Source organism: Epinephelus moara, chromosome 19 (genome assembly GCF_006386435.1).
Source record: "Epinephelus moara isolate mb chromosome 19, YSFRI_EMoa_1.0, whole genome shotgun sequence".
Classification (NCBI taxonomy): domain Eukaryota; kingdom Metazoa; phylum Chordata; class Actinopteri; order Perciformes; family Serranidae; genus Epinephelus; species Epinephelus moara.
This window is the reverse complement of record NC_065524.1, coordinates 25,098,016-25,125,045: the sequence shown is the minus strand read 5'-3', so window position 1 is coordinate 25,125,045 and position 27,030 is coordinate 25,098,016. Positions and strand designations below refer to the sequence as shown.

Here is a 27,030-nt window from a genome sequence, read left to right as displayed (position 1 = left end):
TCCCAAACTGGAACCACAACGTCCAATACCGCTCTGCCCCATCACGCACACATATGATCAAATAATTCTGCGACCCCACCCAACCTGCCAACACAAGAGCCTTGGCCTGACCCGAAACCGCAAATCATATAATAACCATGCCTAGTTCAAATAATCAATGAAGCATAACATTTAATGTGATCACTTTGGGACATTTCATCAATGTGAAACTAAGATTAAATATTTTAAAATGAAGGTAATTCATGACTTAAATGAATATTTCTCCTTACTCCTGTAATATTGAGCAGCACATCTCCACACTTAACGTGCCTGTTAGTAACGCACCTGATTGAAGCTGCTCTCATATTCCAGCTGGCGCTGAAGACACAAAGTCAGCAGTCAGAGAATTCAAATGTGAAAACATTAAATCATCATCACTCTCATTTGATTTTTATACATTTATCATCCAACACCCCCCCATCCACAACCCGCATGTTCTTTTTCCCACCCATAACTGAACCTGGAAATAAATTAAGACCAAATACCAACCATGAATCACCGTCTTTGTGAGTCACCCGCCAGTTACCTCTGGGTACCCAACCCAATGCAGGACTCCGTTGTGGGTGGACTATCTGTGCTTCCATAAAATATACACATTTATATATATTAAATATACACATTTTTGTTGAATAAACATCAATTATTGCGGCTTCCAAATAAGTTCAAATATAGCTGCCCACAGACGCCATGATGACCTCACTGTTTGGTGATCCTGGTGCTTCAGTTGGTTTTAGAGTTGACTGATTTTCAGGATGTGTGGAGAGTTGCAAGATGACGCTAACTGGTTGTCTTGGCTGTCGCATTAAAAAAATGAAAACAAAATCCCAGAACAAACATTCCCCAAATAAACATGCCGTTACAAAAACAAGGTTTAGATCAACAGGATGTTAAATGACTTCATCATACAATAAAAAACTAATATTAACCAAGACTGTAACCCCGTGGCATCTTCCACGCTCCACATTCGCTTCAGCCCACCTGCCTGTGATTAAAGGTTCCCGAGATGCCAGGTCAAGTGGCGTATTAGAGTGACTCAATAAATAATAGGACACTAGGACTTGCTAGAAATGGCTCTGACATCAATGATGTGGATATAATGACTAAGTGGGTAAAGGCAAATGATAAAACGGCAAAAAACAGTCTCGGAAAGTTCAGAAAATGTCATCACTTTACTTTGATGCAGCCTTTAAACCAGGAAAAAAACACTATAATGGTATTATATCCAAAATCTAAGACGATATCTAGTGCCATCATGGTATTGATATAATCTCAATACACTGTGTAGCTCTGTTTCAAAGGCCTTAGCTTGTTGGTGTGTTTTAAATTTAAACCAATATAGTCAGTGTCTCCATCTATGAATCAGAAACACTCGTTGGTGGTTGTTGTTGTTGTTGTTGTCGTAAATATTCTGTTTTTGGCCGTTGCTCAGTCGCCACCTCATTTCGTGTTTTGTCACTCTTTCATTTTACAGTGGCCACCTGCATTACTCATTTCTACAGTATGAGTAACACCATCTGGCTGCTGTAAGAAAAGCCTCACACTCAAAACCCTAACTTTGATTTACTCACTGAAGTTTCCTCCTCGGATTTATAGTGATGCAAAAACAGGAGGTTTCAAACACCGTCGGTGAGCCTATAAGGAGACATATGGGTTAGAGAGAAATCCTTCCCCTGCATATTTATCTAATCAGCTGTTTTACCTTATTTATGTCAGAGAAAATGTAGTTTATTAAAGAGTCCAGGGAGCTTTTAGTTTGTCAACATGCAACTAATCTTCCCCCGTCGCACTCAGCACTTTAAAACGGAGTGCTGAAGAGTTAAAAGTAGTTTGGAAAAAAAAACACATCCTCACACAGTGGGCGCAACTTTTTGGTTGGGTTGAAAAACCGTAGCCTCTTGCTCTCTAATCTTGCCTGCATTGATCAGACCCCCTCCTTGTGCACGCTGAAGCTTCCAAGCTCAGCAGGCCGCCGTACTCTAGCTGCTGAACTAGCCTTGACTTTCATTTATGGTGGAGAAGCAAATGATGCGAGAGCAGAAGCCCGAAGGAAAGCCGTTTCAGATGACTTGTCAACCAAGCTGCTACTTCCACACGGGGCTGTTGTCTCGACATGACGAGTCCAATAAAGTCAGTCTGTTGTGCTTGAAAGCCGTGGCTGTAACATGGAGTATCTGTTCTCTGTCCATTTAAAAAGCTGGTTATTTGATGTTCACAGATCAATGGCATTACTGTCTGCCAAGGTAACAGTGTGTTGCCATCAGTCACGTTGTAGCTGGACTTCATTACTTCTAGAATGACATGTTTTTAAAACGAAGTCAAATTAAAACCCTAAAACTGCTTAAAGCAATAACCGAAGAACATTTATTCACTGCGATTTAACCCCTCCTTGTTTTTGTATTCTAGGCTTTATTAGGACACCAATAGTTTTTTTTGTGCGGAGTGATATCGTGAAGTCGCTTTATAATTCATGATTGCTGTGACCTGCTATCCATGTGAGAGCCAACAGCTCTGACTTCAAACAACCTAGCTTCAGCACAACATCTGGTCTACGAGGAAATGTTGCCTTTGTTAATGAAGTGATATAAATTGATGTGGCAGACAAAAGCCTCTGTACATTACGTGTCTCACTGAGGTGGTATTGAAGTATACAAGGATGTGCTTCCCTGCAGGCTTTTGTTGCTGCGGAGTGAGTCGCAGGGCCATAAACAATGTAATAGAAATAGACAATTCTTTCTTTATTAAAGGTGTTAAATGATGCTGTTTAATGTGGTGGTTTTATCAAGTGAAGTTTCATATTTTATGCTGTACCGGCCCCTGGGGTCTTTGAACTAAGCTGTTTTTTTCTATTCCTTGAAAGGTGTTAGTTGCCACATTGTTAACACTTCTGTGGTGTTAATATCTGGTAGGCAGGTGTTCTCATCCTTCTTCTTTCAATTAATTTGTCTTAGCAGTGACATTTATTGTCATCATTTGTCACTAATTTGAATATCATTATTACACTAAATCTTCTTTGTCCTGTTGAAAATGTGAAATTTAGATGTTTATCGTTAAAGATGCTATAATGAATTACATTTATATCAACAATGGTGCACATTTTGCAGTTCCTCTCAAGTGTGCGGAGAGTTTGGCATCTCTAAACTCTTATCTTAAAGGAACTGAATTTATTTATTTAAAATTAGGGCCTTAAATTGGTATTTAAACATTTTTTTAAAAGTAATTTACTAAATGCCTCTCGCATTAACGTTATGAAGATCAGGATAGCAAAACTAGCAACACTCATATTTTGTTCTGGTTGGGATGCTCAGAGTTGAAAATCTATCCATTGCTAACCAGCTGTCACTGTACCCTGACGATCAGGCCCCCAGGCCGTGCACCAGGCTTTGAAACCAATTTTTGTAGTGGCCACACAATGGCATTACAACTTCAGAGTCCATCCTGTGATGCCATTGGGCCAAAAAGACTTTCTCCCATAGACTTACATTGTGAGAGAGACGTCTGTCTATCAGAATTTGATCCACTCAGTCTGATAACATTTTGGAAAGTCCAGAACAGCTGCACGATTAAATAAATGTATTCCTATTCAATTTGCTAGACTGAAAGTAGCCGGCTCAGCTGGCTGAAGCCTCTGGTTTGCCTGCTTCATGGGTCCAATGATGCGGAAGCAGCACAGATCATCTGGGTATAATTTTATATGTGGCAGTTGAACTTTTTTGACCTCATGTGCCGCTGAGCAACCTTCATAGGGATGAACGGAGTCCTGCCCCCAACGCTGTATTCAGTTCTCTCTCTTATACATCCATGGATGACGTGAGGAAATAACAATTAAACTTTTTTTTTTTTTTTTTTTTTTGCGAAAGGTTTTTCAGACTCGGCATAATGGGAATCAGAGCAGTGGAATTGCATCGTGATAATGTAATTGCGTCGCTTCTGGTCAGTCCCACCCCTAACCGTATGGAATTGATGTAGGTTTATGTTTTAGGTTAGGTTAGGTTAGGTTAGGTTTTTTAATGTCCCCATGGGGATAATTGTTTTCACACATCATCAGTCAGGTTGGTTTCAGGGCAGTATACACAACATAACACTGACTGACTGTGTGCTGTCGCAGCAGAGCATGCGCCAGAAAATAGTCAGGTCAGGTTTTGTATTTTCTTCAGGTTTGTTTCATTTAAGATGGAAAGTCTAAAAAGGTCTTAACTCTAACTTAAATCTGAAGCTGTACTTACCCTGAACTTCTTGTTTTACAGCCTGCAACTTACGTTGTAGATGCTGCTAAGAGTTAAGTGGGAAAATGTCCTTTGTTTATTGGGTGGGCTGACCCTTTAAAGCAGCATCAGAAAGTACCACCAAAAGAAGAACATTTAAACATTTCATTTTTCATTGCTTATTCCTCCTCACGATGGAAAGCCGTGCTGGAGCCTGGCCCATAATGCATCGGGCAATAGGCAGGAAAACTCCCCAGACACGCAACCAGTTTTTGATATGTCATATTTGTCTTTATTATTAATATTCCAGTCAGTAACTCCTGTAACAATTGCTTTTATGGAATCATCCATCTGTTTAATTGCTGTGGCTAAATGTGATGACAGTTTTATTGATGAGGCAACTTAATTCCAACAGCTGATAAGGCTGGATCAACGGGTCGGTGAGAGTGGGAATGAATCGTAATGTGTACTCTGTCGCTCCTTTCATTTGTCTCAGGTGTTCATCCTTCAATAACAGAATCCCCCCCCCCTTTCTGCTTTCTTGATACCTCACCCCCTGTCTTCATTCAACACCTTCATTTCTCAACGGTAATCTTTTCACCCTAAGCCCTTTAAGTCGCCATTAAGCCTTTATTCATTCTTACATAATGATCAAATTCATCCCAGTCCATTTACCTCCAAGGTTTAAGATTTACAAAGGATTAGAGGTTGAAAAATCAATTTGCTTGCTCTTGGATGTCAAGTAATCCAGTTTGGAGATATGTTGGTGCCACTGCAGTCTAATGGGCTGTGCACTACATGGTAGCTGGCATCAAATGTGACACCTTTGTTGAAATTCAAAGGGAAAGATATGCTAATAGGCCCATATATGCCGTTAAATTCAGAGGGTAAGTCCTGCCATTATCCGCTGTATGGTGTAATCATTGAAAGAAGTAGCCTTCGTCCAGTGATTTCAAATAGCTATTTAATGGCTTATGTGACATGCTGAACTTCAAACACCTGTTTCACACAGAAATATCTACAAAGTGAATATTGTATCACTGTATTGATGCGCTAACTGCAGCCAGGGGGCTTCACCTTTCACTTTCAACATCCCTCAGAGCACAGAAAACTTTTCCAGCCGGCAAACTTGGACACAAATTAAATCTGACTGTAATCCTGGATCCTTCCCAAGCAAATGCATAAAGTTAATTGCCATACAGAATGGGGGATATATTTTGTCCTAATTTTCAGACTGCTGCAGGTTGTTTTATTGCGTATGACAGTGTCCATGAGGGTATGACTTTTGGAAGGTATAAAGGCCATTTTATTGGAAGACCATAAATCTCCACAACCCATGCTGGATACCTGGTACCACAGTTATAACAAGCTGCATGGATTATCTCCAAACCGGCTCGCACATAAGGGATTTCATGCATTCAGCACAAAGTAAAGCAGAGTCAGAGTTTTCTTAGTCAGCTTGTTCACTTAGAGGGCAAATAATTAGGAAATAAAGCAAAACTGTGAGGTTTAAATTCATTGCATTAACAGTAGGAGCTTCCTTATGAGGTTGTGGTACATGATTTAACATTAACAACTGAGATATCCTGCAGGTAAAGACACATATGTTTATGTTAGAAAACAAATGAGCATAATTGTTAGAAAATAGAGAACCTTATCTGTTTATTATAACGTTTTATCTGTAAGGTGTGTTTTTATCACTGTAAATAGAATATTTTTGGGTTTGGGGATTTTATTCCAACAAAACAAGACATTTAAAGGTGTCTTTTAGGCTCTGGGAAACTGAAAATCTAACATAATACCAGGACTTTCTGTAAGCACTAGCAAAAAAGAGAGGATTGCTTATTAGATCTCATTGGTGATTCTGTTTATTGGTACAATAATTAACTATAAATTAAGAGAATCGGATAATGAGTAGCCTATATTTAGGATGGAGTGCTTGAAAAAGAGTGTTTTGTTTGCATAAATCAGAGTTACTGTTATTGTGTTTATGGTGTTGCACCAGTAAAGTATATCGACAGTTGGTAGTGACTAATTTAGCTTTAAAAGATAGAGATAGTATTGTTTTTAAATTGATTTTGCAGCCAAATCCTGGAGTCGACTGCACATAAGGGACCCTGAAGTGTCTTGTGTGCACGTGTGTGTCTGTCACAGTAAGTTTCAAAAGGCTTTTAATTAGCACAGATGAGGATGATTGACTCGTTTGATATGAGCGAAAGCCTAATAAATGACTGCTATTTGGAATTTCCACAAACTGCGCCGGCAAGGTTTTAAAAAGTTCAAAATTTATTGTTTGCATGATGGAGTTCTTACTTGTTACAGGGAATGTTACCCCAAACACTCATAACACGCGATAATTAGAGGATAGCTATGAAAAGATGCCCAGAGAGGCTTCCCCAGGGAGCAATATGATTTGCTGATTTTACGATTGCACAGTGCAGGCAGGGCACTGCGTGAACGATTAATTTGTGTAAAGGGTGAAGGGCACAGTGAGAACAACTGTTTTTGTGTAAAGGACTGTTGAGATTTTGCAAAACGCCACTGAAGAAAAAAACGATTCTTTTGTTAGGAAGTTATTATAATTATTGCAGTTTTGTCCCTCATATTAATGCCTCACTGAGAAATAGGGAAATTACAAGTTAAATGTACGTAAACACAACTTCATGCATCAGTAATTACATTCATATGCAAACACGCAGGCTTTGATTTCGCCAGTTAGTTTCTCTTCAAATGAAACCGAGGCAAATAGTCGACAGTGAGACATTTATTAATATCTGGGGTCATTTATAAGACATCTGTAAATCTACTTTATATGTTAAGTAAAGGCCTGTCTATTGTGAACCATATACAACACTTTATGATCCTCTTCAGAAAAGATGCCAGTGATATTTATGAGGTCTGTCTCTCTGAGCCTGGAATAAATTGTATTATTTATTCATTTAGTCATAGTTTACCAGTTGCTCGTAGCCTACTGGGTCTTAAAACCATTATAGCATGCATATGTGGTCAGATGTTCCTCAGAGAATACGCACAGCGTTTACGGGTTGACATGCCATCGCAGCTTTGTTTGGTTTTTAATAAAGCTGTATCTGTCAGGGAGCTTAAAAGACATGTGCCTGGACAGCTCTTCTCCTTTATTTCACTATGTGACACTTTATTGCTGACGTTCACAAAAAAGTTGATACCGCTCCTTCGAAGGTAGTAATCTGTTTGATCTGTTTCGCAGGTGATTCTCATGTTGACGAAGTACTATGACTTCAACTCTGGCAGAGTAACAGAGAGTTCTTTATGGAGGTAAGATCTTCTGTCTGGTGTTACACGTCTTTTCAAACTGAAGCCCGCTACAGGAAATGGCACATTACCTCTGTTTGAGGTCTCAGAGACACCAGCTACAAAACACGGATAAATACAGAGCTTTTATTTGCAGATTTGTGTTTGATGTAGCACTTTTTGTCACATGTCACTAAACTTTAAATCAATATATTGAATTTCTGTTATCGGAGTTTATTGCTAGTTTATGTATCAGAAGTAGATTAAACCACTCTGTTGTCATTACAACATTAACAATAGGCTCACTTTTACCCTTGAAACCTTGTGCAATCATGTGAGCTATCAAACTAACCCTAAATCACTTACAGCACCTTTTTTTTTTTCACCGTGCAGCAGCTGTCTGTAACTACTTCACTGACAGTAACACACTGTTAAAACATATTGGCCAATTAGCTGTATTTAGCTGTGTTGTTGTTTCAAGTGTACGGACATTTGGTTAGCCACAATGGATTGTTTTGTAACTTTTCGATTAAGAGACTCACACCACACCTCATGCTACTGGCGAAGGAGCAGAAGGTGAGGCCAACACACCTAACCATGCCACAACTGCTGCTGACTTAGAGGCTACAGGGACGCGCCAATAAGAGAAGACCTGCAAAATAGTCAGAGAATTACCTCAAGTGCAACCCAATATACTGTAGAGGGTCCCTGCTCTGCCTGTCTTTCAACTTGGCCTGAAAAATGTTGAAAACCCTGGAAGTGTAGATTACATGTTAAACATGTCTCTGACTGACTTTTTGACCAATAAAAGGAATGTATTTGTTAATGCATGGCCCATAAAACAGGTAAATAATAAAAGATTTAGTAATTCTCTTATCTTGTCGCCATTAAACCGCCTATAAAATCGTTTTTGAATAATTACACAAATGACGGTGTGAGCGTGTCATATGCCCCATTTCCACCGAACAGTACAGTACGGTACAGTTTAGTTTGGTACGCATTTTTCCCGTTTCCACTGTGAAAAGTTGTGGATGGTACCAATGGAACCGTTCCATTCCGTCCCCATTTTTGGTCCCCCTTCTGTTGGGGTACCTAGCACACAGATCTGGTACTAAAAGGTGGAGCTGTGAGCACTGCAGTTGTGGCTGGTTTTGAGGCTCATGTAACCACTGTTCAGAGTTTTACATATATTAGTAAACTGTAACTAAAATGAAAGGATATTTTTTACTTATACTTTTAAGATGGAACATTTACTTGTAATTTTACTCATTGTATGAGTTGATGACGTGAATCCATCAGCACACCTTAAATATTCCATATGGCAACTTTGACCTTTACTTTAGTTTTCATTGTTTCTCTTAGATGACATACACTTTTAGTAAGGAGTGGATCTTCAAGTGTTTAAAAATATATATGAATTTCGACTGGATTATGTGAACTGCATGTATCCTAATCCTCACTCGGAGGATGACAAACAAGATGCAGACGGATAATACAGTGAGTGTTGGATGGAGCAGTGAGTGACAACAGCCCTGCACATGAAAGAGTGCTGTTTGCAGTGGAAACACTAAGGTCTGGGTACCACGTCTGAAGGTTTTCTTTTGGTTCCAAAGATACCATACCGAAAGTGTTTGGTGGAAACGGGGCTATAGTGTCGTTTTTGGCTGCAACAGGCAGCTGTTTTTTAGTGAAAGGCTCTCAAAACCCACAGCAAACAGACACAGTTAGATTCTGGTGAAAATAGTTGAGCATTCAGCCACTTAAGAGCCAGATATTTCCCTCACGAGTTGATAGAGACCACAAACAGAGCTAAAAGAAAGTGGATATTGGACTTACATTCATCACAGGACTTCGAGTGAGCAATAATGTCGCTTCTTATGTGTTGGATGTGTAAATGAGCAGCTGTTTGCTAACAAGTTTGCCATATTAATCAAAAGATGACGTCATGTCAATGATGTGTTTATAACTTGTTTCTACTACACCCATGGGTTTAAATAAGGTCAGCAAAAGAAAAAGATATGTATTATTTTTGCACATACAGATTTCAGGTTTGTGGGACTCCACAAAACAAGGAAGTAAAGCCAAAGTCATCAATACACAAAGGTTTAATATTTAATAATGAGGTTTCCTAAATGCCCTGTATAAGACTGAAAAAAAAAGATCCTTTAAAAATATAAAATCCAGGAATCTGCAATGTTTTTATGTTATGCAATGAAAACATTTCAAGGCTGCTTGTGTCTGAAGTGTCACCAGGCAACTAAGACGAGCATCTATTATGGTGACAAGTCATCTAAAGACTGTATTAATTTTCAGTGTATCTCTGTTGAAGCACATTCTCAAGCCTTTTTTTCCTGCGATCCTCCATTTGAGTTAATAAAACATGAAAATCACAAACTTCATGATTGTGTTTTTACCCCAAAGCATCGATAATGATAATGATAATAACACCTCATCCCCTCTCCATGTATGCCACACAGGATATTCTTGTTTATTTTGATAATTAAAAAAATCTCCATTCATCTAGCAAATTGCTTCATGACTTCTGCTGTTGCAATTTTCTGCTTGCCTGAGATGCTTAATGATACCATCAGCATCTTAACTAGTAGGTGTTGCTCCATTCTGCTTTCCTCTCCACCACAACCTATTTACTTTATCCTTATAATTGAATTTTAGGTCAACCGATTATGGGACCACATATGAGAAACTTAATGAGAAAGTCGGACTGAAAACCATACTGAGCTACTTGTACGTGAGTCCTAACAACAAAAGGAAGGTAAGTTCACACATGCATCTCATGGAAAAAAATAAATGCTGCCTGTATTGAATAAATCGGTCAATTATTATTGGTGTGTAGCAGAGGTTTTTTTTAGCATTTTCACTACATAGCAGCCCTGCAGGAGTCTGCATCATGCGTCTCTTCCAAGCAGTGCATCGTACAAGTACACATAAGCCCTGTGGAATGGATGCTGTCAAGGTGGGCCGCTGATTCCCCCTTCTCCTTTCTTGTCTCGTCTCAGATCATGTTACTTACCGACCCGGAGGTGGAGAGCAGCCTGCTCATTAGCCTTGACGAGGGGGCGACCTATCAGAAACACAGCTTAGCTTTTGATATCCTCAGCCTGCTTTTTCACCCCGAGCAGGAGGACTGGATTTTGGCTTACAGCCACGACCAAAAGGTAACGTGTAGCTGTCAGGCGGCATGAAATAGCTAGAATAAAAGCTGAAAATGTGACAGCACAAAAAAATCTCTGGCTGCTGAATAAGGGCTGTTGTGTAGGGTTCACTTGCTGCTTTTCATGCACATGTTAGCCGGGCGTGAGTGTTCTGCCACAGTGCCCTGTCCGACTATATATCACAAGCCTGCTGGGCAACAACAAAATTAATATCTCTATAAAACGATGTAAAACATAGGTGGTTGTCACGGTCGAAAGCATTCATTTTGATAACAGCAGATAGTCTCTTCGTAGACATGTGCCACTTAAGCCAAGGCTGCAGTTGCCAAAATAGAGGCAGCTGATCACCTGCTCTCCTAAACAAGTCATAAGGTCTGCCTGCTGACTCTAACTCTGAATGGATGTGCCCCAGACAGCACAGGGGAGAGTTAACAAGGGAGACGCGCCCAAACAATCCACAAGCTCACACGCAAACACACAATTGGAAGCATAAACACACACCTTTCATTACTCAGTGTGAGAACCCTGCTGTCTGCTTTACTCAACACAACAGACATCAAACTCGGCCTTCCCAGCCCGCTATTGGAAGACTTGATTTTCCGAGAGAAAAACAGTCAAGGTCTAAGAAGTGAGATAAATGGTGCAGGGAGGAAGATGAAAGCTTCGTTGAGAACCATCGACGGGTCAAAATACAGATGCTCGGGAGAAGTTTGCCTCCAGGTCATTCTGTACGTCTTTGTAAAGCTAAATTTAATCAGTTTTTTCCCCCGTAACTGCTGAAATTAATCTAAGCTCGGATTCATTTTTACATTTATCGATTGTCTGTCGTGTCTTTTAAAAGTTTAAAGTTCTTAGATAAGTCAAAATGATGTTGCTTATCCTTGTAAAGCTCCCAGCTTAAGACGCTTGCAGCTCGATCATTATGGCAAGATGACAGGCCTTCTGAATGCTTGGACACAAGTCCAGCTTTGCAGTAAAAAGACATCTAATGGCTTTATGGAATAAAAAGAGTACAATGACAGTTAAATGAGTGATTTTATAACACCAATTAGGCCGAAATCCTGCTGAGTTACTGTAAGAAGGAGACACTTTGATTTTAATATAGAAGCCAATTTGTCTGTCCTCCCTTTCCTCTCTTTCAAGGCATCAGAACGAATAATCGTCATTATTTTCCATTTTTATTTTTTTTCTGGCTTCAGAGTATCACTGTATTTTTCCAGGGACTGATGGATTTTCTCATCACTGATGCATTCTCACAGAGCATGCACTCAGTAGTGCAATATTCAAAACAACATCAACACATTGACACCACAGAATCTACAAATCCTGACAGCTGCTTGATAATACAGTTAGACATAAATCAGGGAATAATTCTCTTGGATATTCTGACTTGGATCATTATTCTTTATACTGTAACTCATTTGGTTAATGCATTCCTGTCATTTTTCAGCTCTATGTCTCTGTTGAATTTGGGAGGAGATGGCAGCTTGTGCACGACAATGTTGTCCCCAACAGATTCTACTGGTGAGTTCAACAATCAGTCATTTGCAGAGGGTTTGTCTTTCTGGGGGAGAAACGCTGCAATGTTTGATATGCTCCAAAAACACTATGAATAATAGACAAGCACAGAACAATTATACATAAATTAATTGAAATGTATGCATTTTCGGGATTCTGCACACACCAGTAGTACAGCGGGGAAATGCCTTCACTGTACATGCTCTATAAGGATGTTTATTTATATGTGTGTTTTTGCTGAACATGCCAACAAGTCTTCGCAGATTGTGGATTCAGACGTGGGAGTAAACATACTGTGTTAATATTTCATGTTTCTGATCCGTCTGAATCTCATTTACAGTGATGTAAACACAAACATTCATGTTACTGAGTCAGATTTATACCTATAAACACGTTTAGAGTGTCATGTATGCTTTAAAGGAATGTCATGAGACGATAATTGGACACATTTCGTATGACAGTCTGCGGCGGAAAAAGGACTCAGATGCTTGACTAAGGTAAAAGCACCAATGCAACAGAGTAAGGGTGAAACAGGTCTAGTGTGTAGGATTTAGTGGCATCTAAAGTTGGAGTTGCAGACTGGGTGTAACTAACTGGTCCTATCTAGAACCAGTGTTTGGTTTGTCCGTTCTGGGCTACAGTAGAACAACATGGCAGACTCTGTGGAAGAGGACCCCCCACTATGTATGTAGATACAAACAGCTCATTCTAAGGCAACAACAATTTAGCAATTCTTACTGTAAAACTTCAGTTAAAAGCCTGCTCCCAATTAAACACCCAGTCCCTATTACTAGCCCGATGTAGCTACACATTTTGACAAATAAAGGCCTGTCTCGATTAGAAGCCTGGTCTGGTTGCCACACAGTTCATTTTTATAGAAGTTCTTTGGACGTATAAAACCGCATTGTTGACTACCCACTTGAACTAACATTAGTTAGCTGTTAAGATCACATAAAAATATAAATGTTTAAACTTTTATCAATATGGAGATGCTACACATTGTTAGCTCGGTTCATTTCATGTTACTGAAACCATGAGCACCAGAGAAGACTGTAAGTCATTCAGATTTACCACCATGATGAAAAAAATAAGTAGTGATTCCCTACCTCTGAAGCTGTTATTAGGTCAAAATATGTGTACATTCTTCCATTACCTGGTAAGTTATTAATATTTCTTTAGTCTATAAGGGTCCAACGATCAAAAGAATCTAAAGTGATTTTCATAAAAATGAATCCAAGTTGTGATTATTGTTTTATCAGGATAAAGTGGTTTTGTGTTAGTATGCCAGGTGCCATAATCCTCGAGTGCCATGAAACAAGTGTAATGATATCACACATTATTGATATGGTATTCAAAGCCTAATTTTTATACAAGCAATATTCAGACTGGTTCAAATAAACAATTGGATCCTATTTCCTACCTTTGCTGAGCAACAGTTTTTGTGTTAAATGAATTAAAGGCCTGTCCCAAATATAAGCCTGTTGACATCAGTGATTTCAGCAAATAATAGCCTGAGCTTCTAATTGAAGTTTTACGGTATTTAAAATGGGATTGTTAACTATTGAATATATAGTTATTTAAAATAAACTTTGAAGGATTTCTCTAAAAAGAACGCATAGACTCATAGTAATCCCTCTCAATCACTCTTGACCCTCTGAGTGATGAAGAGGAGTGTGCTGGTGTATTGTTCTGCAGAGACTCTGCCCTCTGACCGTATTGTCTTATTTTCCTCTGTTTTTCTGTGTTCGGGACATTTATGGGCGTTTATCCCCACAGTGCTCAGGTGAGGTTGAGTCTTTATAAAAGGTAGTGACAAGGTGCCAGACTGTAAGCAGCAGGCATCCAAAAAAACACAGTGCTGAAAACAACACTAACATAGTGAGGCGAGATGCCAAACAAGAGTATATCTGGGGTTGGCTTTTAATTTCACTGTTGCTGGTGAGTGCATTTGCAAACAGCAGCCGACAATCCTGCATAGTATACCTTTATTATTATGCAGTTTATCATCTCTGCCAGTCGATGCCCATAAATCCTACACACTGAACCTTTAAATGTACAAAAGTATTATCTGCAAAATGTTCTTAAAGAATTAAAGCATTAGAAGTGAAGACATTGCAGGCAGTGCGGCTGCACTGGGGCCCATGAGGTGAACTACACCTGTGTTTAAAGAAGAACTCACATTAGATCAAAAATGGTGCCATTTGCTGTAGGCTATATGCCCTCAAAAATACAAATCCATCTCCGTCATGATTTAGTTTTTTTCTTTTCTCTGTTTTCTTTTTTGTAAAATGGTCAGTATCAAACTGTATCAAAATTCTATGCTTACTCTACATGCACTAAAATAACCATGACTGAACTATTTATAAGAAACTATTCAATTAAATGGATAATTTCTTATTTTCTTTGATATTTTTGTCATATACAAGTATGCAATGCCTAATGTCAAGTCTCTATTTGATCGTGTGACAAGATGATACCATACAAAAGCTAGTTTCAGAGCAAAATCTGTCAAGACCAACAAGCTGAGCACATCTACAAGTCCATCGAGCAGGCATGCCTATTAAACATAAAAGCGTCAGTAAGAAAGGACAAGAGAGAAACAGACAGGGGGGAAAAGTAGCAAAGCTCCCTAAATTAGATCCCTTTGGCTTTTTTATTAGCAGTTGCCAGTGGTGTGGGTGGGCGCTTTATAACTAGTGTGCCCTGGGGCCCGTGGTAACTACTTTACACCACTGACTTGTCCTCTTTGACTGATAAACCATGACATATAACATCATCAGATTGTTAATATTAATATGTAACTGCATTTTTCATCACTCTCAGACATCTTAAGCCTATAAGTGCTGTTTTGTATTGAATTTTATAAGCGTATGACATATTTATAATGTGAAATATTAATTAAAAAGAAACTACGCTTGTCAGATGACTGTTGTGAAGTAGACGTATAAAGTAGCACAAAATGAAAGCACCCAAGAAAATGAAAAAGACTTTAAAACTGGACTTAAGTACACTACTTGCATAAATGTACTCAGTTACTTTCCACCACTATTTACAGTAAAAGTTGAGTAAATGAAATCTCATTGTGCATTTTAAGATTTTTTTCTTTTGTTTCTTTATTTCTACATAATACACCAAGCATCTAGTTTACATACACTGATTAATATTTCATCTGCTGAATGCCATCTGCTCATGAAATATTGTTGGGAAAATGCTGTGTTACAAATGGAATCAAATCCAAATATTATCCGTTTGTAATTTATTTAGTATGATATCTGATGTATATTGCATAGAATCAGCACTGACGATGTGGCAGAGAGCTTCTGGGTGTCTCTCCGAGTGCTTTAGCGTTATTAGCAGTTGGATGCCGGCACAGGGATTATGGCTTGGGATAAATGTTTAATTTATAATGGTTTTTATAGTTGTTGGCGAAAGAATCCTTTTCACACATAGAACTAAAGAAGCAGATTAATCAACAAGGTTGAGGTGACCTACAGTAGATGTTTTTGCAGCTTTTGCAGTCGTCTGGGAGACACAATGACCCGCCACATTAACAATGGTATTACGGTGAATAAAAATCACTTTAGGGAAAAGGTGATGACGGAGTGATCATTAGACTGATGTTTTTAATCCTCAAAGGGGCGGTGGATGTATGACACTCATTTCATACGATGGTTGAAGAGTCTATAACCTCCTCAAGAGTTCATGACTCTCTACTTTGTTAGTTGTTATTTACTGTGTCATACAAATACAAATTCCCCGCAAAAGTAGACTTACGAGACGCCAAAAAGAGTTGTTTTTATCATAATGAGCCATTCAGAAAAACTAATAAGATATGAAGGACTCATTAATAAAGAGTGCAGCCCCTAAATCATCACATAATGAGCAGCGAAACATGATCAGTCATCTTCAGTCTCATCTAAATCACATAACAAATGAAGCCTTTTCTCTTCAGGGAAACAATTAAATATGCTTCTGTAGCTAATGGTAATGCGACCGAGCTCAACTGTGCACACAGAGATCTTTGACTTTTAGTTATATTCTGCTTCATAAGGCAGTGGTTGTTTTCCACGAGACAATATGCACGTAATTTAGGTTCATACCAACATCAGCAGACCATCTTTCCTCATACATCAGGAACAATTTGCACCGAGCTTCATAAATATTACACTGCAGCCTGTCTTTAAGAAATAGAGAATAAATTAATCATACCAAATAAAGATTTCACCTCTGTAACCCAGGGATGTCCAAGCAAATAACCTTTCTATTGAGCCACTGCTAGAGAATATTCTCAAGTACAATTACAGTTTAACATCATATACAGCATATGTTTCAAATCATTATTTACAGCTTGACTTTATGTGCTAGCTATTGACAGTGCCACTTGAGATTTCTTTTATCATCATCCTGAAGTTGAAGCATTGAAGGGCGGCTCAATCAAAAGCGTAATTTTTGATGTTCGCACGCACTTCCTTTTATCTTCGAGGAAATAAGTCCACCAAAACATGCCAGAAAAAAACACCCCTCTAACTATCAGAGATCAAGTATGAAAGTAGTTCTTTCATCACATCCTGCACCACTCATCTTATCTGGAAAAAAATCTGACAAACATGATTTACAAAAACATGTTAACAGCCACCCTTGGCCGGGCAGACACACTGGTATGTGTTAGTTATTGGAGAACACTGTGTAACATTGCAGGGGTTTATTTAAGAGCAAGCGCTGCTGTTCACTGATAGAATTGGATGAAGTATTTGACAGAAAGTCCATTAAAAGAGATGGAGCTGTGAGGCAATTACAGAGTGCTGAGGGAAGCAAGACGGGGGCTTTTTATATTATAGTTCAGACACGGTATGGAGAATGAGAAGAAACCCATCTTCTGTCACAACAGCTGCTATTAATACAACAAGTGGTCACTCCTGTCGCTCTGCACGTCATGAAGAATCTCTACTGGAAGTGAATGAAATGGCAAAGTGCACCTTCCCCATAAAGTGCAGTGTAGGTCAAACGTCCATCAGGGCAGTGTTTATAGATAAGGTTGTTGTATTACTGCTCCTGAGAGAACAATAAAGATCACAGCTACATCTCTTATTTCGCCTGCCCCCTTATAAATTCACAATGAAAATCTAATGCAAACCGCAAATATTGCGGAAACTATTACTGTGAGGAAAATGCATTGATTGTGTGAACAGTTTTCTCAATTCTCTTGTTTTGTCATTGTTTTTGTTATAATTATTTACACAGCATCAGTTTATCAAATATGCCTTGGGACAGCAACAAAGTAGTTGATAAAGCTTTTTGCCTCGATGCCTTATTAAGCCGCCTGATGTTCAAAATAAATAATGAAGTTAAAATTGCTAGACAAATGCTTTGTAATCAAGTTTACTGTATGTACAGGCACTGCATACTGCATAATCTGAATCAGTAGTTCCCAGCCGAAGTGTCAAAACCTAGTGTCTCTAGATAAATCTGCGAGATCACAAGATGATAAAAGGGGTAAGAAAGAAGAACGGATTCTTCATGCCTGAGCACCAGCGACGGCTGTGGCCTTGTGGCATTACTGTATGTTTTCTGATTGTCCGAACATCCTTCAGTCTGTCCCTTTCTCGTGAACATCATATCTTAGATATGTTTGAGGGAATTTTTTTCACATTTGGCACAAACGTCAATTTGGACTCAACGATGAACTGATAAGAGTTTGGTGGTCAAAGGTAAAGGTCATTGTGACCTCACAAAATACATTTCCAGCCATATCTCAAGAAATCATAGAAAGGAAATCACACTCCTGGTTGAATACTTATGCAACAGTTGAAGTTTATTGATTATCTTATTGATTTATTTATTGTAAACATTTTAAAGAAATAGAATATATTGTACAAAACAAAACAAAACAGACAAATAATAAATCATGAACAGACTTACAGTGAGAAACATAAATGAACATTTCATGGCCGAAAAGGAGTAGGAAGAAGCAACGTGCTTGACTAGTCCTACCCCCAATCGTAAACTATACTAATCTATCGCTAATCAAACTGTTACGTAAATACACTGTCCTCACCATCAACCACACATTTACACCACTGCACTTCTTAATACCTGATAACCAATATTACCCATGTATAAAACAAACAGTGTGCTTTACATTCCCTCTAATCATTTCTGTACCTTGTGAAAATACTGTCTTTGTATCTCCTTTTAAACTGTCTGGTGTCTTAACTTTGTCTCATTTTGTCACCCAGTGTGTTCCACAAAATCACCCCACAAACTGATATACACATCCTTTTCAGAGTGGTGCTAAAACAGTGGTAAAAGTGGTGCTGTTGTTTAAAATTGAATCTACCTCTTAAGTTAGTTATACCCCTCCACCTCTCTGTCCAACAACAACTGTCAATCAGTAAATCTTTTATTTATCACATGGAATCATACATCAAACAACTCCAGTAAAATGTGAAACTGTCAACTCCTTCAACCTGTGCATTGTAATTAGCCTAACACCCGTTTGGATTGTTAACAGCCCATAAAATTAATGTTATCAGTTGTTATCATGACCATTATGCTTCAGACAGGGCAAACTGCACCGACCAGTTGACCAGAAGCTGCATAAGCAACACATCCTTGTACGTTTTTGACACTTGGTTAAAGTTGTAGTAGATTTAGGCACCAAAACTGCTAAGGTAAGGAGAAGACCAAGGTTTGGGTTAAAATTGGTGTGTTTGTTGCATTAAATAACTTATGTTAGTTCACTTACGTTAGGTACGTTATGTAAGCTCACTACGGTAATTCAAAATAGGTCAGCGTTGACTTTTGGTTTTACACAGGACATGAACAACGGTCTCTTTAGTGAAAGTCCAGTGTTTGTTTGACCCATTCATTCCCTTCCACCTCTCACCCCACATGGGGTTTGTCGCTCTTTATACCACACCATCTAACTTTCTCCTTTGCTTATTTATGATATTGAACAGAAATTGCAACTGGAGAATCTCCCCTTTATTTTAGTTATTTTCAAAGGTGAGACTTACACATACTCCCATTAACAAATGGTTTCAAGTTTCAATTATAGTCATAAAACGTTTGTTCAACCAACAATAATCCTTCCACTGTCATTCCTTTAAGGATAATTCTGACTGGTAATAATGGAAATTCTGTAATACCGTGAAACTGCGATATTTTCTGAGATGGTTATCATACCATGAAAATCTCATACCATTGCAACCCTACCGCTCAACAGTAAATGTAAATGTAAACATAGGAGGAAGAGGGCCACATGATGCTCCCCATGACAAGACATAACAGCAGTTTCATGGACTGATAACATTCAAACAGGCAGCAGCTAATCTCTTTGATGTAAAACAGTGTACCCCTTTTTAATTTAGATGTATAAGTCTGCCTGCAAAGAGCTAGTGCAACCATCTTGGGGTGTAAAGGATTATAAGAGGTCTTCAAAAAAGTAAGATACAACAATTCAGATTCTCATCAAATTACTTTAGAAGGAAAAAAGACCTTAAATGGAAACATCTGTCTTTGGTGAAAGAATTTATATCTATACAAGTACAGCTCATGTTTTGAACAGGTCATCAGCTGTGATGAGGGGTAACAAACAAGACATTTCGGAACAGCTGACCTAAATGTGACAGTATGATGTAATTATTCATGCACACAATGTCAGTATTCATGCACACAGTGTCATTGTTAACGGGTGACTTTCCTTTAGGCACAAATCTGATGTTTGTTGTGTATTTGTCATGTCACAGGTCCAGACTGGGTCTAGACAAAGAGCAAGGAATGATTCACCTGGAGATCAGCATCTCTGATGGACGTGAGTAATGAAATTATGTTACCTTGGCAACACAGAAAAGTAGATTAGTCAAGGTTTTAATTAGATTTCTCATCAAATTAGCAGCATTTGTTACAATTCCTGGGGTGTAAATTCGTAACCCTTAATTTCAGAAAACGAGAGAGTGAGATTTTTTTCTTGCTGTACTAAAACTTACCTCTCCATCTGAGTTGGCTGCACGGACACTCTTCATACGATTAAACTAATTCATTTTTCAAGGGCCGGGCTGTGACTTGGCTCTTTTTATTGGCCACAGTGCAGAGAGGGGGGAACTTCCATAAGGCCTCGTGTGTTAATGCCCTGTCTCTGGGGAGACCGCCTCATTTGGCTGATGCTAACACACTGGGACAGCTCTCTCTCTACTTTATCTATTAGTGAGAATAAGGCTTGGCCTCCAAAAGTTTGCCTCTATGGCTCACTTAATACCATCAGCATAAGCTAAACCTTGATCGTGGACTGTAGAAGGTTGTTTGTTTTTCTCTTTGTTATATTTTTAGCACTCATTTCTTGCTTACCCACAGGGTCACAGTACATAACTTGTAAACTTCAGAATTGCTCTGATGGAAACAAGGGCAAGCCTTTCCCTGGATTTATCATCCCTAATTCCCTGGTGGTTCAGGATGAATACGTTTTCATCCAGGTGGGTTTTTATTGCAAGGTCTGGCTTCATTAAAGGACAATTAAAAGCTGTAAAACCAATGCATTCAATCGCATCTTAATGTACAGCCATGTTTTTCATTAACTAAAAGGGGCCATTATCCTGGGAAAGGATGGCATGGAATTGAAATCACTGTGTTGTGTATTATACTACAACTCCACTCTGCCATAATGCACAACATCCTAATTAGTAGCAAACCCAGAGTTGTGATGGTGGCTTAAAGTGTTTGATACATGCTGCTAGCAATCAGTGTACACAGTCAAGTTTATGAATATTTACCTGAAATGTGAATGAACTGCAAATTGCTCTATATTGCTTCTGCAGGTGCCAGTAGGTGGCCAGTCTGTCCATTATGTGTCCTATAAAAGAAATGCTTTCTACCCAATGAAGCTTCCCAAGTACACTCTGCCAAAGGTAAGACTGCTGGTAAGGGTGCGGCATTTCGTGATGTTGAGCACATGCAGAGGAACTGTGCAGCATTAATTTTTACTGTGAAACACTCTATTTATTCCTTCAGGCTGTTTTGCGGTATCACGATGACTTAGTGAGGGTTGATTTTAAGTACGGTTGTTCCCAGTTAGTCATAATGTTTGCTGACAAATCCTTTAAATTGTTTTCCCCGCATTATTATCCTCCTGAAAATTGATTCAGTTATGCATAATTACATCCTCAGATCTCGTGTTTATTTAAGACCCATGCACAGTTTTTAATCAGTTGCCCTCTCGTCTGTATCAACAGATATTTGCTTAAAAAATGAATGTGTAGCACAGTTTCCCCACATAACTCCAAAGGAACTTTCTGGAGCAGAAAAGTCCATTTGCATTTGCACAAAAACAGTGTTCTGCACTGAATCCCATTTGCTGAAAGCACAGCAGGGAGGCTTAGTGGTTTTAGAGACCGTGTCACAACAACAGGAGAGATTTAGAGCCCGCAGTGTTGTTTCGATCAGTCCAGCCATCCATCCATCCATGTATACTGTCAAAATTTCCTTGCGAAGGACACACATCCCCTACCTCGCCTCACTCTGGAGAAGGGATTCAGTAAAATTAAATGGAGCCTGTCTTCATTTTTAGTGCATGGCATGAAACGCCTGAGGTCTAATCGCTGCTGATCCTGACTGAATGATGTCAAGAAGTGACGAATCGCTAGCTTGCTGCTCGAGCTCTGTGGCCACTATGCACACTAATATGCAGACACACTTTTCTGTTGAGAGAACTCCTTTGGGTCTATTCTTGGACCCTCGTTGGCACCTACAGCACTCATGAATTTCACATATTTAGGACTTGCAGATAATCAGCTCAGACGACAACCAGGTGGTGGCAGCGATTCAGGACTGGCACCAGAATGACTCCTATAACCTGTACATGTCTGAGTCCAGAGGGCTGTTCTTCACCCTGATGCTGGAGAACGTTGTGAGCAGTGGAGGACCAGAGGGCAACATCATGATAGACCTCTATGAGGTAGGCAGTGACGGTGCTGCTGGGGCAGTGCTGTCATCCACATGTGTTCATGTTATTCAGGCATGCTGAACCAACTCAACTCACAGGCCTGGGTTTGTAACTGCTGCAGTGTGTAGGACAGTGTGTCATATTCATAAGTGTTAACTATCAAACTAATTAGTTCTCATGTTAATAATTAGTGCAATTGGACATGCACATTTATTTTCTTTTATATAACATTGCAAACTTTTTTGTGCAATTCTCACGCCTACACATAATGTTGGTTGCAATTAGAGTAGTTCCATTACCATTTTTGCCTTCCTGATACCGATTCCAATAACTGAACTTGCGTATCAGGTGATACAGATCTGACACCACTGCAGAAAAATAAAATTACAAATGAACAGCTGTATATTATTAAATCTTCTACTGATTTGACTTTCCAGTGTAAAATATTGCCAAATTGCTGACATTTTATCAACGGCTAATGTTACACTATTTACTGGAAATCAATTATTTTTTGCAGCTCTAAAACAGTAGTTGCCAGTGGCTGCACAGTGCAACTTGCTATGTATGCTACTATTACAGAGCAGCAGCGAAGAAGAGTTAATTTCCAGGAACTTTATTTAAGATCGTAAATAAAATACATGCAATCAGATCAGTGCATAGACTCATATACTCACAGATCAAGATCCAGCATTATAGGCAGTATTGGAGCATTTCCAATACTGGTATCAGAACAACTCTAGTTCCAATGCCAACAACACTGGTAACTAGGCGGCTATGGCTCAGAGCGGGTTGTCCACTAATAATCTGAATAATAATCGGAAGATCGCCAGTGTAATCCCCGGCTCCTCCAGTCTGCATGCCAAAGTATCCTTGAGCAAGATACCGAACCCCAAATGGCTGCTCCATCGGTGTGTGAGTGTGTTAAAAACTAAGTAGCAGGTGGCAACTTGTATAGCAGCCTCGACCACCAGTGTATGAATGTGTGTGTGTGAATGGGAGAATGTGACTCACAGTGTAAAAAGCACTGGTTGGAAGACTAGAAATGTGCTAGGCCATTTACCATTTACTTGGATTACTCTTAATATATTTAACATTTAATTGGCATTGAAATTACATTAATCGACTGACAGAAAAAAAAAATAATAATAATCTGTTTTATAGCAAATTGATTATCAGACTATAATATCTCAGGTTTTAAACTGTTGGCCAGACAAGAGTAGGGCTGCAACCAGTTATCTTCTTCAGACATTTTTTATAATTAACTGATTAATCATTAGATCTACACAATGAAGTAAAATAGTGGAAGCTGCCCACTGTAATATTCTAGAGCTGTGTTTTATCCATCCAACTTCCAATAATGTTAAAGTGGAAATAGACAAGTCAAGTCACTTTTATTTATCCAGCACATTTAAAAGCAACAGGAGTTGAGCCAAAGTGTTTCCAGTCGAGGCAGATGGGTTATATGCCTCAACACAAGTTTACATTATTAAAAAGTACAAGGTGAATAAAAGACAATAATGCATCATGCAATACAATAAAACAATAATAGAGAGAAGGCAGGGCTAAAAAGAAGCTAAAACAAAACAAAGCAAACAAAACAAAGTTTGCTTTACCTTATTATTATGAAGTAAATGGGGATTACACAATGTAATGGCTAAAGAATAATGACACCATCTATGTTCAGATTAGTTCCCTATAAGCCTTGTTTTCACGATGGGACTCTGTCTGCCAGTCCCCAAGGAAAATGAAGGCTTGTGTCAACCATTGCACAATCAAAACAGGAGGTGGATAGTGCTTTTGTTTTCCCTAGTGGCTATCGATAGCTACCCCCAGTTAACGCAGAGTGTCAATGTATATACTCTGCATTTACTATCCCCAGTTGCGGACATAGCAGATGGTAAATCTACTGAAGCAACTGTGGAAACTCTACCAGGCAGAAGGAAAAGAGTCCTGTTGGAAGGCTCTCAGGAAATGGAAAGTGATCTGGTTGTCTTTGCAACAGCAACGCCAACAATAATACCACTCAGAAATGATACGTGGGGGGAAGTTAAAAGTAGTCTCTCTCTACTTTAAAGGTATGCTATGCAGAAATTGTCGATTACTTTTTGTTTACGGTATCGCCAGTGAGAGTGGAAGCCAACCCAAGATGTCCAATCTTTAGGTATATTTGCATTTTTTTTTCAGTGCTGTGTCCGAGATTCTTGTAGCTTCCTCTTGGTTGCACGCTGCTTACAGTCGAGCATCTGGTCCGAACCTCCCCTTAGTGCTGTCCTCAGGAACGTCCCAAACACAGCAAAATAAAAAGAAGATAAGAAAACACAGGCAGAGGGTGAAGTCTCGGCAGACACCGCCACACACCTGTAGTGCGTCTTAAGTGATGACAGAGAGAGATTACTTCTGTATGAGTCTGTACATTGTTTTTTCTGGGGGGAATTCTGCATAGTATACCTTTAAGACAAAGACAGGCTGGAAATTTTTACATTTGAGAAGCTGGGATTTTTGCTCAATAATTTATTATCGATATAGTTTCTGACTCATTTTTCTGTCTATCAACTGACAGATTAATTGACTAATTAATGCAGATCTAAACAAGAGAAGAAACTTGAGGAACTCACTTAGTGTTCCTGTAAATTGATGGCCGTTTTCACTATGTCTGACATTGTGCAGACGATTGATCAGAAAAATATTGGACAGATTTACCAGTAATTAAAACGATACTCAGTTGTACACTCAGATAAAGTCCCTCTTAGCTTTATTCATCAATCCACTGACATTCACATGCAATTTAGAGTCTCTAGCCCACCTAACCTTCATGTCTTTTGCCATGAGAAGAAACTAGAAGCTTTATCTTAAGAGCACCATACAAATTTAAATTCCTGGTTTGGGAGCTTGAACAATAACAAGACAACTAAAGTACCCACGGACAGCCTAAAACTTTGCTTGGAGTTAATCTTAATTTTCTTCCGTGCTTCCTTAAGTACCCTGCGCTCGATGTCTTGGATGTCCTCACCGTAATGGAACAGATGTTGGTACATTGCGTTTCATTCTGCTGCATCTCTTCTGTGCACGTCCTGCCTGCTTTTATTATCTTTTTCATGTGATATTGTCCCACAAAAAAAAAAAAACATCTAGTAGTTTCAATCTTTAGGTAACGCACCATCTACAAGTTTAGGAATCACTGGTGTCACTTAAAGCCCATAGTCACAGTGCAGGCAAAATAGCAGCTTTAACTTGTGCCCTGAACATGTTATATCTGTGTTGACAGATGTGCTATGAAGTCGGGCAGTGACTGCACATGTATGTCTCACTTTAGATTAACCTCATCTGCAGCCAGCAGTGAAAGCATCACATTGTTACAAAAACACACCTAAGATAACCATCAGCATTAGTTACTCTCACTGCTCACTGACCTCCACACACATTTTATACCCAGAGATATTTAACTGCAGCGACCAGCAGAATATATGAAACAGTGATTCTGTCTTTGACAAAGATCTGTGCTTTTTAACTGGAAGAGAAATGTGAACTCAAGTGATGGCTGCACGTGAGAGTCGGAATCTCTGTGCACATAAATACAAAGAAGAAATATCTCAGGGCTGTGCCATATGTTGTTTTGATTCAGCAGAGTCCTACAGATGGTCCAAAATAGTGCTCCCTGTCAGAAAAACTATCACTTTCAGACATCTCTTCCTCTCCGAACTAGGCCTTCAGCTTTACTTAAGTCTGAATAATTTACGGTTATTTTTTTTCCTCCCTTTTTTGTTATTTTCCCCCCTACCGCTCTCCATCTCTCATGTTCTCAGGTTGCCGGGATTAAAGGGGTGTTCCTGTCAAATAAAGTTGTTGAGAACCAAGTGAAAACTTATATCACATACAACAAGGGGAGAGACTGGCGTCTTCTTCAGGCTCCATCAACCGATCTCCAGGGAAACAAGGTCTATTGTGAACAAGTAAGTGGGCCACTGACAAGAGATAGATTTGGTTATTTGGATTTCCATTATCTGCTCTAAAAAATACAACACAGGATCACGCCATGCTGTGGTCAAAGAGGACAAATAAATGTGATTCACATCAGCATGGCTCAGAATATGTCAGTAACTGAAGAGACCTTTTAAATGATTTAACATACTGTCACTCACATTTTGTCCAAGATATATCAAAGACTCTAGAGGTAAGACTCAACATAAATGTCCTCAATTAATGGCAAATTCAAAAACATGAAGATTGATTTCTTTAGTAAATTGCCATGTAATAATTAGGATATTATACAGCAAGAGAGATTCAGTCCAGCATCACCCTGTCAGGGTTTATTTTGCAAAAGCTTGCTATACATGATTCCCTACATTAGGCCTCCCCCAGACCAAGAATTTTTTTAAGTGACCAATAGTCATCATTTAGGGCCATTAGTCGACTAGTCACCCGCATGTTTATGATATTAATGTAATTATTAAATGATATATTTTGGGCGGGGCAACACAATGGTTTGAGTTGAAGGTGTGAGAAAGAATAGTATCAGTAACATTGTTAACACTGTGCTACATTACAGAGAAATACAAAACCGTACTAATGAACCTTCATTAATATAGGCCTATATTTTATCTACAAGTGCACGTCACACACTGAGCGAGCCGCCTGTTAATGACGCTGTGGGCTAATGGGCATGTAGCTACTTCCATGTTTCAGATGATACGTCATGTTTGTAGTCGACCAATGAAGATGAGTTTACGTATCACCTTGGGTTCGTGCTTCACCTTCTCAGAATGATCCCACACTTTGGATTTCCTGCCCAACATGTTATTAACTAGCCTGTGGAATAACCACAGGTACCAACCCTGGAAATTAGAGGCTGTACACAAGCTGCGTCTTTAACCACCTGTGAAAGTGCTACTCT

The 27,030-nt window shown here is 39.0% G+C and overlaps 1 protein-coding gene across 1 annotated transcript in view; it reads left to right on the top strand.

Moving 5' to 3' along the window:
- LOC126406984 (VPS10 domain-containing receptor SorCS1-like) overlaps positions 1 to 27,030 on the top strand; it is a 69,298-nt gene that overhangs the window by 13,124 nt on the left and 29,144 nt on the right. Inside the window, exons 2-10 of the mRNA XM_050071613.1 lie at positions 7,468 to 7,535; positions 10,185 to 10,284; positions 10,529 to 10,687; positions 12,135 to 12,208; positions 19,951 to 20,015; positions 20,555 to 20,673; positions 21,016 to 21,105; positions 21,972 to 22,151; positions 25,943 to 26,089. Coding sequence (XP_049927570.1) covers positions 7,468 to 7,535; positions 10,185 to 10,284; positions 10,529 to 10,687; positions 12,135 to 12,208; positions 19,951 to 20,015; positions 20,555 to 20,673; positions 21,016 to 21,105; positions 21,972 to 22,151; positions 25,943 to 26,089 — 1,002 coding nt within the window. The remainder of the gene's footprint in view (positions 1 to 7,467; positions 7,536 to 10,184; positions 10,285 to 10,528; positions 10,688 to 12,134; positions 12,209 to 19,950; positions 20,016 to 20,554; positions 20,674 to 21,015; positions 21,106 to 21,971; positions 22,152 to 25,942; positions 26,090 to 27,030) is intronic.